This window comes from Phytophthora infestans, genomic scaffold (genome assembly GCF_000142945.1).
Source record: "Phytophthora infestans T30-4 supercont1.19 genomic scaffold, whole genome shotgun sequence".
Classification (NCBI taxonomy): domain Eukaryota; phylum Oomycota; class Peronosporomycetes; order Peronosporales; family Peronosporaceae; genus Phytophthora; species Phytophthora infestans.
In genome coordinates, this window is record NW_003303740.1 from 1106522 (window position 1) to 1123273 (window position 16752).

Here is a 16752-nt window from a genome sequence, read left to right on the forward strand (position 1 = left end):
ATGAACTCGTTCAACACCATCAGGCATTCTCCAATTGGCTCCCGAGAGCGCAATCCACCTCCTGCCAACTACGGCGACGACGTTCCCGGCAGTCCAAGAAGGCCCAATGTGCTAAATATACCGCCCTTCCATCGTCACAAACTCCCAGTGGGGCGAAGATCGAAGATCCTGATGCATGACGCCGTCCGGTGACACCTCATCGCTGCGGCAGTTTCCTCTACGAGATGGTGGAGAAGACGACATTACCTCGTATCAAGCACGACAAGGACCAGCACTCCCTCTTCGAATCTCTTTCTGCGCTTGTGTGCAGCGCCTTGGAGCCATGAAGATGGCGCAGTCGTCGCCGGCGTTCTCGTCGTCTTTCGGTCTGCGCACGCTCGCCAACGCGACTGCTGCGTCGCTCGGCATCGACAAGTTCGGCGTGACGAACGCCAAGACGCAGGTGCACCGCAACCTGAACTACGACAAGATCGCCGTCCACGAGGAGAAGAACGGCGAGCGTTAGTTCGTCAAGAACGGCACGTACACGATCGACACGAGCAAGTTCACGGGCCGCTCGCCCAAGGACAAGTTCATTGTGGACCAGGCCCCGTCCAGCAAGAACATTTGGTGGGGTGACATCAACCAGCCCGTGAGCCCCGAGGTGTTTGACGAGCTGTACAAGACCGTGAGCGAGCACTACGGCCAGGCCGAGAAGGTGTACGTGTTCGACGGGTACGCCGGCGCCAACCCGGCGTAGCGCAAGAAAGTGCGCTTCATCACGGAGCTCGCGTGGCAGCACCACTTTGTGACCAACATGTTCTTGCGTCCTCAGACCAAGGAGGAGATTACGGACTTCAAGCCGGACTTTACCATTGTGAACGCCTGCAAGGTGACGAACAAGAACTACAAGAAGCACGGCCTCAACTCGGAGGTGTTTGTGGCCTTCAACATCGAGAAGGACATGGCTGTGATCGGTGGCACGTGGTACGGCGGAGAGATGAAGAAGCGCATCTTCTTCATGATGAACTACTGGCTGCCGCTCGACGGCATCATGGCCATGCACTGCTCGATCAACAAGGGAAAGAACGGCGACACGGCTCTGTTCTTCGGTCCCGGCACAGGCACCTCACATAAAGTTCATATCCTCATTGGATGTCAAGTAATCCCAAGAATAAAGTTAATTCTGACCTTGGAAGTCAGAAAAGCGCTATTCTCCAGAAGTTTAACCCTTTCGTTTTTAGCTGGTGTCATGGACGGTTGCAACGTTCCTGTGGAATTCAATCGCATTTTGGTATTGCTCTCCTGCTCGCAATGGAAGGAGATTTAGTTGTTGCTGTGGTTAGTGTGCTTGTTTGTATCATTTTACTAGTTTATGATATCGATGGACGCATTATGCCTACTGGGAGAGCCGTAGAATACACGGTGCGCACGGATTTCTTTCTAAGAAAAAACGACCTACGTCAATACGACGCCAGCTTTCGAAGTGCCTTCCGCGTCGGATGTAGTGCTTCAAAGCCATTGTTGCTTTTGTTAAAAATAAAATAAGTGTACAAAGGAAACCCCAACTGACTTGGTAAGATGCGCGAGTTTTTTCTGGATGTGAAAGTCGCTTTTCTAACGAGACCTAAAGTAAGACGCCGTCTACCGGAGGGTATGCATTCTATAGAAAAACTGGGTATGAATTGCGTGATCGTGTGATAAGGTCCATCCCTCATGACGAAAGAAGCAATTTAACGATCAACAACTATAACAAAGTCATAGTATTGTCGTGGAAATGTCTTTCGGAGCTTTAAACAGAATATTTCAAACTTTGAGACGTGATGTGTGGACAGAGACGCAGAGGACGGCAAGTTAATTGCGAAATGTTTCGTACTACAAAATTTTGCGTTCCTATACGAGTGGAGTACACTTGAATATGTACCTCAAGTCGTTGAGGCTGAGGTCGGCAACGTATGGAAGACGACATGGTACACCATGGGGACGATATGTCTGGAAGCACATGAGCTTTTCACGTCGACGATGTAGATGCCGCGGTCGAGTTTCTTCAAGGTCAGAAGAACAGAGAGCAAATTGTCAGCTTGCTAGAAAGTCAAAGTCATGATCGTATTTTAGAACGTACCCATTCATCAACAATATAACATTATCCATAACTGCACTTGTGAGTCCTACTGTGTTCATTATTGTCGATGAGCGGCAACAGGCGCATGTCTAGTGGCATTCGCCAATCCAGCCAACGTTCCACTGAGCGTCTGCCTATAAAGGTGGCGACGACTACCCTCGCTATTGAGTTAATCTTGATATTCGCTAGCGCTGCCTTGAAAGCAGCAATATCCAGCTTTTGCGGTTGGGCCGCTTCCTCCCCCATGTGGATAAGCGGTAAGGTAGCCTGCTTGCTTAGGCTGTTTCCGAGTCGATGATCTGGTGCTAGGTGGACTCCGCTTAGGTCCCCGTCCGATTTTGGCTTCCTCCCCGAGAGCCTCATCTGCTGTCCCCCTCAGGTTCAGTATTTTCACTTTCGCTGATCGGCTGGCTGAACGGTTGTCCGTTTAGACCACATAGCATGGGGTCCGTTTGACCGCCTTTCTTACCCCTTTTTTGTCCCGCGCCGCTGCTTTCGCAGTGATTTCTAAGTAAAATTTAGCGCCTCCGTAACCGTGACCAGCCTTTTCTCCAGTGCAGAGATATTATCCCTTAGCTGACAGCTTAGCTTCTTGTTTCGGCTAGTTTTTCTTTGTCGAGGTCCTGATTCTCTGATTGTCCAGTAATATGTTGGACAAGGGACGAAACAGATGCTGTCAACACCGATAGCTCACTCGCTTTTTTTGTCTTTTCGATGACGGTATTTTTATAACAAATACGGACGGCCGTTTGCCGTTTGCTTCCAACGGAAGCCGCGCCACCGATCTGCATCCCAGATATCGTCTATAAAGAGGTATCCCCCGATCACAGCCACTTGCTTCATCCATTTCACTGCTTTTCTCTCCAACAGTAGTTGAGCAAGCCGTCACTAAATATCGCTCGCTTTCAGCTGATGCTTGGTCATTGAGTCTGCTATAGGCGACGGACACGCTAGAAGCATTTCTCAGCAGGGAGGATATGATGGCGCATCGTCAGGGTTATACCAGTACGCCAATCTTCTTCACTGAGGCTCTGGTTTAATATGCAATAGCAGCACATCAATATATGAATGCGACATAGTTACATTTAGAGATATGTGAAATCTAACTTAAGCTGGGTGGTGATTGTTTTAAATCGATTCTGATACGCCTCTCCTGATTGCGAACTCGTCATGCAATTTGCTACTTGCTCCCAGATGTCCTTTTCATCACACTTCTCACGTTGGTTGAAAGCCGTATAAAAAGGCCTCGTCCTTGAAGCGAAGCTGCAGCAACTCGAGTGTCATCAATACAATGATATTTATAAAGTAATGTTGTAAAGCCGTCAGTGAGTAGCATACTTTCTGAGCTGACCAATTTGTAGAGCGCGGCTTGCAAGATCTCCCTGTGACGGAGATCAAGCCTGCTCACCAGTGCATAACAGCATGTCGAGGCGCTTCTAAAAATCATGTATGTCGTTACAGGCCAATGACACATTACGTTGGACCAGGTACTCAGCGATCCTCGACGACTCCACAGGTCGTCTTAGCACCAAATTAACACACTGTTAGCAGCATTAAGCAAACCAGTATTATCTTCGTACCGGAATACCCAGCAGAACAGCGAGAGATCTTGCGACAGTGAGATGGCGCTCGTATTAAAAGGATCAGCGAGACGGCAGTGACGTGGCGCTTGGAGACGAAAGAAAAGGGGGGGAGGGGTAACGTTGAGGCGGCGCTTAAGTATGAAGAGGCCATGATAATGGCAGTGAGGTGGTGGCAGCGATCGGAGGCAGCGATTGGAGCGGCAAGGTTATTTGCATTGCTCACGTAGAACCTTTAGACTGAATGCAAATATGCTCAGGTCTATACTAATGCTGTGGATGAGGCTCGAGCTTGGCTCCGCCTCCCACCTTTTCTTCTTCATAGGCTCAACGTCCAGTGGCCATCAACTACATATTTTACATTAAATTTTACCAAAATTAATTTTTTAAAAATATATATAATAAGGCTCTGTTTTGTTTGGGAATAGATTAAGAATATATAATCTCGAACACGTCTTTGAAATGAAACGGTTTGGGAGTAACCCGATGATATTAAGTAGGTTTTTTCTGCTGTAAGGCATTAATCCTCCTGTCTCCCTCGAGCCGTTTCTTCACTCTCGCACACTCCTCTACTCCTCTTGTCCATCAATGGCTTTATGGCCCTAGTTCTACAGAGCCATCATATTCGCGCTTCACTTCGAGAAGATACCGTCGGCTGCGTGCAAGTTTGAAAGCTCCTCGGCCGAGATAAACGGCTTCAAGATCAAAACGACAACGGCGTTCAACCCACCGTTAAAAGGTCCCATACGGACGATTTTTCAGAGGATGTTATTGGTTCGCTATCAGAAGCAGAATACAACCGAGAAAAACGTCAAATTCATCTATCTTGATTCGAGAAGACTAAAGATAAAGACGCTTTTGCTACGAGAGTATAGCAAGCGTTGGAGCAGCATCTGGAATCAGTTGCCCTAAAGCTAGTTTCAATGAGCGACACGAGAAGGCCCAAACGGCACGAGATGAGGGGTCCGCCCGGTTAAAAAAGCTTATAGTGGATTTCGTAAGTAGTGCATGGACCTTAACTTTCAAAATCCACTATAAGCTTTTTTAACCGGGCGGACCCTCGTAAGTAGTGCATGGACCTTAACTTTCAAAGAGTTCAAGAAAACTGAAATAACGCGCAGGGCCCAATCGCCAGCTGAGAGAGAATAGGGGGTAAGTACCCCCTCCCTTAACACAAGTGAATTATACTACTTTCACTAAAACGCTTCCAAGTTCATATCAGAAAGTATGACAAGACAGACTAAAATATATGAATTTGTACTTAAGCCTATGATTAGTTTATGGCTTCCTGCTTACAGAGATGCAGAGACTTGTCAATGCGCTTCTTGCGGTAGTTTCTAATGAAGGAAACAAGCATGGAGATTCGACACGCTCGACCCCGAAACGTTATCATCTACATAGTTCTTGGTGAAGTAGCTACGAAACACAGGTAGGACATGCTCCTTCCCTCGCGACTGGTCAGTTTGTCCAAGATCTGTCGTGAATAGCCCTAAATCATCATCCAACAGCTTAGCCACGCTAAACCAGCTCCTTTTTAATTTCAGCTGCTGTACGCTCGGCCGGTGATCACTATGACATGGGTTTGAATAGGTGCAACAAATCATTCGGTGGAATTTCGAGTGTCGTTTGGATCGGACGCTGTGCTTGCGCTTCCTCACCAACTTCTGGAAATACTCTTTCACTTCCGTCGTGTGATGAGTTGCTGCTCGAACTCGCTAACTCGCTGATTTGCGCTTTCATTTCCAGTACCAGCGCTTCAAGACGGCGCGGCCGCTATAGGACAGAGCCTCCTTCGGTTTTATTGCCTTGAAAGGAGCACTTTGACAACCGATCAGGTATGTCTTGTCCGGCGCCAAGCAGTCAGCCGGCTTACTTTCCTCCGATTGGATGGTGACGTTTAGCAAATATCGAACCGGCATCTCGGCTGCCTCGGCGACACTCCATCCGGCCCACCACGCAGCGACCAGTGACATACGGCCTTCGCGTACATGAAGCGGTATTGGGCAGCCGCACGGCGAAATGTGTGTGAAGAAAACCAGCTGTTAGTCTGGTACTTGGCGACATGCCCAGAGGTCCGCTTTCCATCCCTGTTGAAACCCCGCACGATGCAGTTGACCAAGGTGGTGAAGCCTTGCTCAGAGATCTTCTTTCCTCATCCGACAGACACCTTTTCACAGCCTGTAGTTGGATCTTGGGTGTTGAGTAAGCATATTTAACGATATTGGAACGGCTTTGGCTAGCACATACACTAACACCTTTTTCTTCTTGAGTCCACGCATGGACTGACGCACGGGAGGGTCGCTAGCAGAATTTCCATATCCGTGTTTATCTCCATCTTCGTTTTCGCGAGCGCATGAAGTGCTGACAGCGGTACCACCGCTTTTTCGTTAGAGGAAAAGAAGATAGCGACGGCTGACCTCGGATTATTGGCTGTTTATAGCGAAATAGAACTGGGGGCCAATATGCTCTGCAAGTATGCAATCGATACGACTGGAATCTCGTGATGGCGCTCGTTTCGAGAATCAGGGCAGTCGTTAGCGACGCAGAATTTACAATACTTCTTGAAACTCGCTTCGTAGACAGTCTGCGTAGTTTTCTTGGTCACCCGCTAGCCGTACCCTGGCCCTCTATTGCCAGCTCTTGGAGGCTCTCTCTACTCGACTTCATTCTCTCAGTTTAATTTCGACTGAACTTATTAACAAACTAGCCAAGCGCCGCCGCTTCACTGCGGCTAGAATGTTTTTGGTTTTAGTTGATGTGTAGAGCGCGGGTTGGTACCCGGTAGATCTTATAACGAGGCGGTCAACAGTTTGGAATCGATGAAATAATTCCAACAGAAACGCCAGCGCTACTTCTCGATTTTGCCCAGGCATACGACTCCTTTGATCGAAAATTCCTGTCCAAGGTCTTAAAAGCAAATGATTCCTACCACGGTTCGTGGGGCTGGTCATAGCCTTAAATAAGGGGTCACGATAAGCTTCATGGTCAGTGGCTTTTATTAACGATCGGTGTCTGTAACGAGTGGAATACGCCAGGGGTGTCCCCTCACCCCACTTATCTTTATACTGGCTGTGTACCTACGCTATGACGCCATCCTGGCCGAGCCGGAGGTGAAAGGAATCGATTTGAGTGCAGGCCGCGGGGGCTGCAAGCTAGCGTCCCCGGCTACACGGATGATACAGCCGTCTATATCGTGTCAGGTTCGGAACAGAGGGCTCTCTTACTGTTCCTCAACAGATTCACAAAAGTGTCAGGCTTGACTTTCAGCATATACAAGTGTGTTGCGCGGCGTCTCAGATGAGAAGAGGAGGCTGAACTTCAGCAAGCTCGATGACGTGATGGAGGCACGAAAGCCCTCCCTTTATGCAGACGGAGATCACGCGGTACCTGGGACACATTGCTGGGTGTTGCGTACAGCTGTAGGTAGTTGTTGATCTAGGCCGTCAGTTTTGGAAGTGAGATGGCATCGGCCATCTCTCCATTACATCCCTCGGCTTCACCTATCTTAGTGATAGGGCACGCGGCCTCTTTCTTCTTGAATGGCTAGGACGAGTTGCTGCCATCGCAACCAATAGCAGAGAGCTACACCATTATTGACCTATCATTTTACTTCATTTCTCTGCATACAAACTGAATGATATTGCGGCACAACACTCCCACTAAAGATGCTCACGTTCTCCATCATTTCTTCGTCACTTAACGTCTTCTCATTGTCACTCAAGATCCTTCTCGAGGGATGGTTTGTTACCACCTTGGTCCCAGATTTGCCTTGTCGCAGAACCCAAAATCTGATCCAATACTTTATCTTATATTCTAAAGAGACTTACTCTTTGTATTGTTTGTTGCCGATATTGGACTGAGCTCCTCACTCTCTCTTTTTCTTCCGAACTGCACAGGTGCGGGTCCCGACGAAAGCCCTTCGGGGGGGGCATCCACAAGCTGCTTGTATCCTTCTTCGGCGACAGCAGACCGGCCTAAGCCACAGCGGTCATTCAGGTCCCGGCCTTTTGGCACCTCAAACGGTCAGCCAAGCGCCCATGATGTGAGCTCTGCAAGTAGAAAGTCCGATCATTCGGCTACTCGTGGGTGTCTAGTCTTAGACCAGTTGTGCCTTTCAGCGGCGGGAATTGAGAGAGTCAGGAGTGAAATTAACCGAAAGTTTGAGTAAAATGTACTCAAGAGCAAGTGGCTAATAGCCTGGACCTGTTCAATTTCCAAACTTAGGGCTAGGTGACCATTAAACTTAAGGTTTTAACTTTAAAACTAGTCTGTAACCAGAACCCTTTCCTTAAGGCCTTCCTTTACTGTAATCCTTTTCCTAAACTTCTTAATAATTCCCTTAAATTGACAAGAACTTGTGTTTACACCAAATACCGTCAATCTTTTATTTGAGGGACCTAACCTTATTTGAGGCGTAAAACTAAATTTGAGGCTGATGATTAACCCAACTCTTTTATCCCCATCATAGATCTGAGTTTTTCAAACTGTGTTTGGCTTAATGGCTTCGTAAGGGCATCAGCCACATGTCGTTGGTGCTACAGTAATTCACAATGATACTTTTGTCCTCATGTTTGTCACGGGCATACAGATGCCTGATATCAATGTGCTTGGTAGATAAGTGACTGCAAGGATCCTTAATGATACTTATTGCGGCAGTATTATCACACCAGCATTGGGTGGGTAGTACTTGGCCGTAGCCTAATTCTTTCAATAGTAGCCTCAACCACATCGCCTCTCGAACACCTTCACTGGCGGCTACTATTTCAGATTCTGCTGTATGAATACTAATACAATCTTGCTTAATACTTTTCCAAGAGATGCATGCACCAGCAAGTATTGATACATATCCTGTGATTGACTTCCTTCCTTCAGATGCATTCGCGAAGCTCGCGTCTGTGTATAGCTCTAACTTAGTGGTACTATTTCCATTGTACTCAATGCCATACTTCGACGTTCCTTTCAAGTACTTTAGTACTCGCTGAGCCGCCCTCCAATGGGTCTTATTATAGCAAGATAGATATTTACTAAGCTCTCTTACAGCATTAGCAATATCAGGTCTAGTACCTCGGACAAGATACATCAGTGAACCCACTAAACCTCTGTAATCGAATAGTTGGGCCGCTATCTGTTCTGGGTTCATATCCTTTTCCTTTTCTAATATAACACTTTTCGCTTGTGGTGTGGGTTCTGTACTACAGTCTCGCATTTGATAATTTACCAAAAGATCGTTGATGTACTTCTGCTGTGAGATTCTGAGTGTTTTCTTTTGTGAATCTCTTTTGATCTCCATTTTTAGCAGGTAATGCAACTCGCCCAAGTCTTTCATTGTAAACTTTGCAGACAGTTTAGCCTTCAAATCGCTGATCGAGCTCAGATGTGAGCCCGCAATTGTCAGGTCGTCAACATAGACGCATATGATCAGAATGTGTTCAATCCCTTTGATATCCCACCGTTTGAGATACAAGCAATGTTCTTTCTTGCATCTAAAAAATCCTAAGCTGGTAAGAAACTCATTTAGAACGGCATACCAGATTCTGGGTGCCTGTTTTAACCCATACAGGCTTTTCTTCAACCTACATACAAGGTGCCCAGTGCCATGACGAAATCCCTATGGCTGCCTCATATAGATACTTTCATGTAGGATACCATTTAGAAAGGCTGTAGATACATCCATTTGGTGTAGCTCCAGTCCTAGAATTGTGGCCAATGCCAACAGCACCCGCAAAGACTCATAGCGGGCCACGGGAGCGAATACCTCCTTGTAGTCGATGCCATATAGCTGTGTGTTACCCTGAACAACCAGCTTAGCCTTAAAGCGGTCAACAGACCCATCTGCATGGTACTTGACATCAAACAGCCAGTGGCACCCAAGGGCTCTGCGTCCATTAGGTAATGGTACAAGTTCCCATGTATTATTACTCAAAAGGGCATCATATTCTGCTTTGATTGCAGACTCCCACTGTTTAGCGTAAGGACTTAGTCGCGCTTCCTTAATCGATTTCGGAACAGGGATTCTGCCCGGCTTATCTGACGCTACAAGATTTAGCTGGGTCACGTAGTCACTAAGCCTTACGTTGCGTGTTCGCTGCCGTTTTGATCGACGGACGTCACTGGTAGCCTGTCGCTTATCTCCCACTAGTCGGGATGTCGGTGGGTCAGTGACCGGTTCTGAGCTTTCGTCAGCCGGCACTTCACCTGCAACTGTGCCTCTTGGTTGTTTGCCTAGCTGACCGATAGCATGTACCTCTTCGTGATCAATGCTGGAGTCCTCATTGGGAAACGAGCGTCTGATCATAGCCTCTGTACCAGTCAAACTAAACTTCACATCTCTCGCTATACGATACTTGTTCGCCTTCACATCAAGAAGACGGTACCCTTTGTATTTTGGTGAAAGTCCCAAAAGCTTGCGCTCAATTGCCCTATCACCCAGCTTTGGGTCCTTCCTTTTTGATTTAGGAACATGTGCGAAACACTTTGAGCCCCAGATCCTAAATGCTAAACCACTGGGTTGTTTCCGATGTAACAGCTCATACGGGGTTTTCATCCCGAGCCTCGCCATAGGTAGTCGGTTTGTAATATCGACAATATAGAGTAGAGCTTCGGGCCACCACTTTGCTGGCATATTGGCCCCTCGAAGTGCACAGCGCACACCAGCCATCATGGTTTGATGTGCTCTTTCAGCACTCCCATTTTCTTCTTGGGATTCGACGTTAGAGCTTTGGAAATCTAGACCGAGTTTAGAACACAGTTTAGAAACCTCACTGTTTAGGAACTCAGTCCCACCGTCTGTCCTAATTCTGCGAACCTTAAATAAGGGATACTGTACTTCCAACTGTTTTAAGAGGGTCCGGATTTTGCCTCGAACCTCTTTCAAGGATTTTACTGCAAAATACCACTTATAGGCAGTGGCATCATCTACCACTGCAAGGGCATACCGATAACCGAAGGAACCATACAGTCCATTAACCCTCAACCTTCCAGTAGAGTCCATGTGCAGAGTGTGCAATGGCTCTGTTGATTTGTTTCCTATCAAATTCCTGTAGGACATTCTGCGATCCTTCATTGAGGCGCATGTACTACAAAAGAATAAAACTTTCTTGAGTTCTGAGTAAGAGAGGTTAGGTAACCCCTTTAGTTTCTGATTGCTCATGCTTCTAATTAGGCGTTCTTTGCCCACATGGCCTAATCTCAGATGCCATTCCTTTAGTATGTCTCCAACTTTGCTTAGTTGAGCATTAAAAGCACTCTTTCTAGCTGGTTTCGCGCTCGGTAAGTAGTAGACTTCGCCTATTGCCACAGCTGCAAACAGCAATTTAAAGTTCTTTCCTAAAAAGAACAGAAAATCACCTGATTTAGACTGTAGGTGTCTATAACCGTGCCGAGGAAGGTAATATGAACTGAGTAAGTTGCTATCACACTGTCGGTCAAACGAAATATCTGTCAATGATATATCACTTAATCTTCCTTTTGGAGTCAAAACGCTAAGTTTTATTGATCCTTTTAGAGCTGTGTGAAACAGTTCCATTACCATAAGTGAACACGGTATTCTGGCCAGGTCGGAGCTTCCCAGTAAACCAGCTTCTGTCTGATGTTATAGCTCGGCCTCATCTTCGAGTTGGTCCATATCTTGGAGAGCCTCATTTGGGGTCTGGGTTGAGTTACCCATGCCCTCAAAATCCTCATGGAGGGCTGGGTTTAAACTCTCAATGTCGTCCATAGCCTCATCCTCCATGCACTCCTCCAACAGCGTCTTTCCGTCCTTGTTGACGTGCGTCTTGCCGTCCTTCACAACCGCTGTGATCGTGTTGATAGCGGTCGTCCTGCCCTTTTTGGCCTTCTTTGCACCTGGTGCCGTGTTAACGTCGGTGCGGAAGAGGGGTCCACCTGAACGGTTGGGGTCCCTGTCGGCAGCCATAGTCGGGCAATTCGCCTTGAAGTGTCCCGTCTGTAGGCAGTAGAAGCACTTGCCACCCTCATTGCCACCCATTTTTCGCTTTTGCCCACCATTCACCCGCACGTTGTTGATGGTGATCGGGTGGGACTTATCCATAAGACCCACTTCTTTCTTGGACTTGTCTCCAAATATCTTGCGCAGTGCGCTCTCGACCTGATCGATATTGAAATCGCCCTTCTTCAGCGAGATCGAAGAGGCCCAGAACTCGCTAAAAAGCTGTGAGAGGACCTCGACACACACCCAGGACTCTGTCACCATTTCCTCATCGAACAGCTTCTTTGTCTTTCTATTGATTTCGTTCTTAGCCTTCTTCAGTTGCGCGAACAGCGACCTTAAGTCGCGCCATGGGCCGCGTGTCAACTTAGCCCAGGCTCTCATCAAGTCGATGAGGCCAGCCGCGTCACCCTGACCGAAATCCTTTTCCAGGAGCCAAATCACTTCGCTGGGGTCCATTGAGGACACCACGTCCGGCAACGTGTTTAGGAAGAAGTCTGGGAGGACTTGGTTGAGGAGGTTCTGAAGGTCTCCTCTTCCTCTCATCCAGTGCATCATGTCCCATCTGATAGAGAGCGCCTCTTGCTCATCCATAGTATTGGTCAGTGATGGTGGCTTGTCCGGACATCCCCGCAGGAAGTCCGCCATGAGCACCTTCGCTTCAGGCTGGCCCTTTTCCAGCTGCTTGCGTTGGTACTGATGGTCGAGTTGATTGACGTGCGTCAAAAGCTTGTCTTTCCACATTGTGTACGACTTGCCCTTAAACTTCTCGAGTCCACCGCCAGACTTAGCATCGGTGGACATCGGAGTACTTGAAATGCTGCGTACAGCTGTAGGTAGTTGTTGATCTAGGCCGTCAGTTTTGGAAGTGAGATGGCATCGGCCATCTCTCCATTACATCCCTCGGCTTCACCTATCTTAGTGATGGGGCACGCGGCCTCTTTCTTCTTGAATGGCTAGGACGAGTTGCTGCCATCGCAACCAATAGCAGAGAGCTACACCATTATTGACCTATCATTTTACTTCATTTCTCTGCATACAAACTGAATGATATTGCGGCACAACACTGGGGAGACGGAGGTGGCGTGAACGAGTGCTTTTGCGACACTGGCGACGAGGCTAGCGCTGACAATTCGAAAGACAAACTCGGTTCAAGATCGGGCAATGATAGCAACGGTTTTTATCCTCCCAAAACCGATGTACGTATCCCGGCACGCGTGGTCGATGGAGAGGTGATAGTGAAGCAAGCGAATTGAAGGCTACGTAGCTTTGTGTGAATGTCGAGTTTTGCCTGCCCGGAGCGGCCACTGAGGTGGCGGAGCTACCAGTCAAAGATGTCGGTCTAGGAGTTCCGGGTTTAAGAGCTGAGTTGATTGCATTAACGGTATTTGCGGTTGGCCAGTGGGCACTGTTCTCTAAGCCGTTGCAGATGTTTTCAGCCCTGGTGCTACAGGGAACGGCACTAAACCCCAACGGCACACATCTCACACCACAGGGTAGGCACTGTCCCCTCCCCCCCAGCTGTGAATCTCCATGTGGGCGACAGGACAACCTGTGGTGAAGGTCAATTTTTCCCCACAGCGGGTCTCACAGCCATCAAAACCGGGGTCTCATCGGTGGTCGAGCTACGTAAATTGCTCAGACATAGGGACGGGTTCTGAACAAGATGGGAAGCAGGGAGACTGCGCTGTGAATTTGTTGACTTGACCAAGGGACCAATGGCGACCATGACTAAACATCGAGCTGAACGGAGGGGTGTAGTGGGCCACGCCATTACATAAGTAGGTAGATTTATATTACAAAAGTAGGTGCAGCAGCACACGGCTAGCGTGTGCTGAACTGCCGTCATCCTATTGGTTGATATATGGGGAGCCAGACCCATTATCAGGCAATAAGGGGTTGACGTGTATTTGAGTGGTCAGGGCAAGCTGCCCTGGACCTAAATAAAAACAGAGTTGATTTTCCTTCAGACTAAGCACTTGGTTACACTATCGCGGAACTTGCACGCTTCCTCATTATTACGTGTAAGCTAGTAACGGACACTCTAGGCCCGTTACACCTGGTAGCACTTTGTAGTCCTTCCCATGACCAAGTTCACAATGAGCCAAGGCCAGACGTCTGAAGCTTCAGGGTCAACCCTGGAGCATGCTGCTTTCCCTCATCTCACTCGTGTCGAGCGGGAAGCCTTTCACCGCCTTGCGGCGGTGTCCGGTGAGGCTGTTGTCGCGTCGCTGCTGAGCTCAGCGACTCCCGATCAACAACGTCAAGCAGCTCAAGAGTTCATGGAACGCGAGCTCGCCGACGCGAATCGGCGAGCGACAACTCTCTCGAGTTCCTCGAGGAATGACATCGTCAAGTTGGAAACGTCAACCTACTCCGGTGAAGGAGCGAATCGCCTTCCGTTGAATCGCTGGTTCCGCGAAGTCGACATCGCTATCGCCTCGAAGATGATCGAGGCGCAAGGAGCGAAAGTTAACTTCTTACTTTCCCGACTGGCCGGGAAAGCCAAGGAGTGGGCACTCGGCAAACTGGTCGTAAACAACGATGCGTTCTCCACCCTGGAGGCCCTTTAGAGTGATCTTCGTCTCGCCTTCGAGCCTCCACAAGGCGAGTCCCGAGTGCGCCCAGAGTTCTTCGCTCTGCGACAAGGCAAGATGACCATGCGCGACTACGTCCAGAAGACACGCCACCTCGCGTCCTGCATCGTCACCAATCAGATTGACATGGCATCTCAAGTCCACGTCTTCGTGTTCGGCATGCGTGAAGGCATGACGCGATACTGTCTGACTCGAGCGGAACCCTCCTCACTCGAGGAGGCATTTGCTCTCGCACTTCGTGAAGACTACGTGGTGGCGGCGTCGTACGCGCGGGCAATGTCCGCGGAAGCTCAAGAGTCAGCTCCGGAGCCGATGGAGATCGACGCGATTGACGCGTCGAACAACCGCCGTCGTGCAGTCCCTCGTGCGAATGGTGGTCGTCCCAGTCGATCCCTCACTTGCTTCCGCTGTCGGAAGGTTGGACATCGCGCGGCTGAGTGCCGCGCGCCCGCGCCAGTGCTCACGCATACTGCCGATGCCTCTCCTACCGATCAGCCAAAAAACGGTCAGGGTCAGTAGGTGCGGGGCGCCCTACTGGCTGGAATGGAGGTCCGGGTCCCCCGGTGGCAACCCAACCTTCTAGCCCTCGTGTGCTACACGCACACTTCAATGCCACCACAGCGTCGGGCGACTCAAGACTGATCATCATCAGCCTCCATGTCGCCGGCCCCTGACGTCCACTACGCGCGCTTGTGGACTCAGGAGCGACAAACAACTTCTTCCGTGAGTCGTGTTTGTCGACGCTACCCAGCGAAATCGCTGTCTGCAACGGTCGCGGACAGGTTGTAGTCAAGCTTGCTGACGGAAAGCCGCGCCACGTCGCGCGGCGCGAGATTACGTTGCCGTACACTTTCGACGGCTTTCGCAGCAATGACGACTTCCTCGTGATTGAGATGAACTACGCATTCGATTGCATCCTAGGCATCCCGTGGTTGTCACGGTATCAACCAGAGATTGACCGGTTGGCCCGCTCGGTTAAACACCGCAGCGGTTTCGACGTGAGCGAGGTGTTCACCCACCTCCTGGTTGCCCAGAAGGACTGGCCCCACGTCACCGTCGTGGACCGGTCGTCCACGACGCAGGCTGGACACAGAGTGAGCGATGGCCCTCTCTGCACGGCTTGCGCAGTGCTGTTGCACGAAGGCTCCTCGCCGCGAGGCGAGGGCAAGAACACGATGGCGGTCGAGCAGGGGCTCCCGCAATACGAGCAAGCGGTCGAGCATGGGTTCCCGCAGCGCACAACTGCGGTCGAGCAGGGGCTCCCGCAATACGAGCAAGCGGTCGAGCATGGGTTCCCGCAGCGCACAACTGCGGTCGAGCTTGGGTTCCCGCGGCGCACCACAGCGGTCGAGCATGAGTTCCCGCAGCACAATATGGCGGTCGAGCATGGGTTCCCGCAATGCAACACGGCGGTCGAGCAGTCGAGGCTCCCGTCACCCGAGCCGGTGGTCGAGCAGTTGGAGCTCCCGCCGAACGACCACGCGGTCAAGCAGTGGCCCCCGCGTGTGACCGGCACAGTCGAGAGTGAGCTTCAGTGCCTAGAGCGGGGTGATACATCATCCAGCGAGAGCGATTCTTCCTCCTCGAGTACACACTCGAGGCGACGGGCAAAGAAGTCGAAGCGCCGTCATTTGAAGCCACGACGTGAAACTGCACCGAACGGCATCTCACAGACGGAGTCGGTCTGTGTCATTGAGCACGTGGACGACGGCATGGGCCGTCATCGCACCGTCGATCTTGTGTGTCCACCTCGCGACGCTCAATCGATCACCCGGCTTCCAGGTCTCTCCTGGAAGAACTTCCTTCGTGGTCTCAAGGTTGGTGAGGTTGAGCAGGTCTGCCTGATCACAGACATGTGGTAAAGTGCTTTCTCAGAAATAAGAGAATGGGCCTGACGCGGGGTCACTATCCCGAATCAATGACAATTTCAAGTGATTAGAGAGGATTTGGGTTGGCTGGCACGGATGCAAGTTGCCGGTGGTGGATTAGCCATGACGAGCAGCGCCCCGTATGAAGTGACGATGGATCTGGTATGAGCGATGTACGAGAAGGCAAGATCCACCAAGACTTACCTCGGATCCACCCTTACTTGGATTCACCTAAATGGATATGGGATATACTATACAAGAGTGGATCGGGTGTGGATCCTATGAAGGAAGGATGGTAGGTGCCCTCTAAAGGTGGATCTAGTAGCCACGGCTAACGAGGAGTCAAGATCCACCGCGAGGTGACCCGGATCCCATGCTTTCGAGTTAGGATCCAAGGAGGGAGGATCCCGCCTTAAGGGACCTGGATCCAGGGTATAGGTATGATGGATGCAGTGGATCTAGAACTTTCGTGGGACAGTGGAGATCACAGACGGTTGCGAGATGATGTTGGATGAGTGGAGAGCTCAGATCCACGACGAGTGTACACTTTCAAGTGAAGTGGATCCAAGCGACCTGGATCCTGATGAGTGTACCCATAATAGGGTAACCATAATGATTACGCCATGGATCCGGTGGATCTGAAGATAATACAGCTGGG

The 16752-nt window shown here is 49.8% G+C and overlaps 1 protein-coding gene across 1 annotated transcript; it reads left to right on the forward strand.

Moving 5' to 3' along the window:
* Window positions 1-1600, forward strand: PITG_11093 (phosphoenolpyruvate carboxykinase, putative; the record flags this gene model as incomplete). Its single annotated transcript, XM_002901823.1, has 5 exons — window positions 1-108; window positions 212-504; window positions 598-667; window positions 779-1141; window positions 1589-1600. The coding sequence occupies 5 exons, from the start codon at window positions 1-3 to the stop codon at window positions 1598-1600; spliced, it is 846 nt and encodes a 281-aa protein (XP_002901869.1).
* Window positions 1601-16752: the final 15152 nt, after the last annotated feature.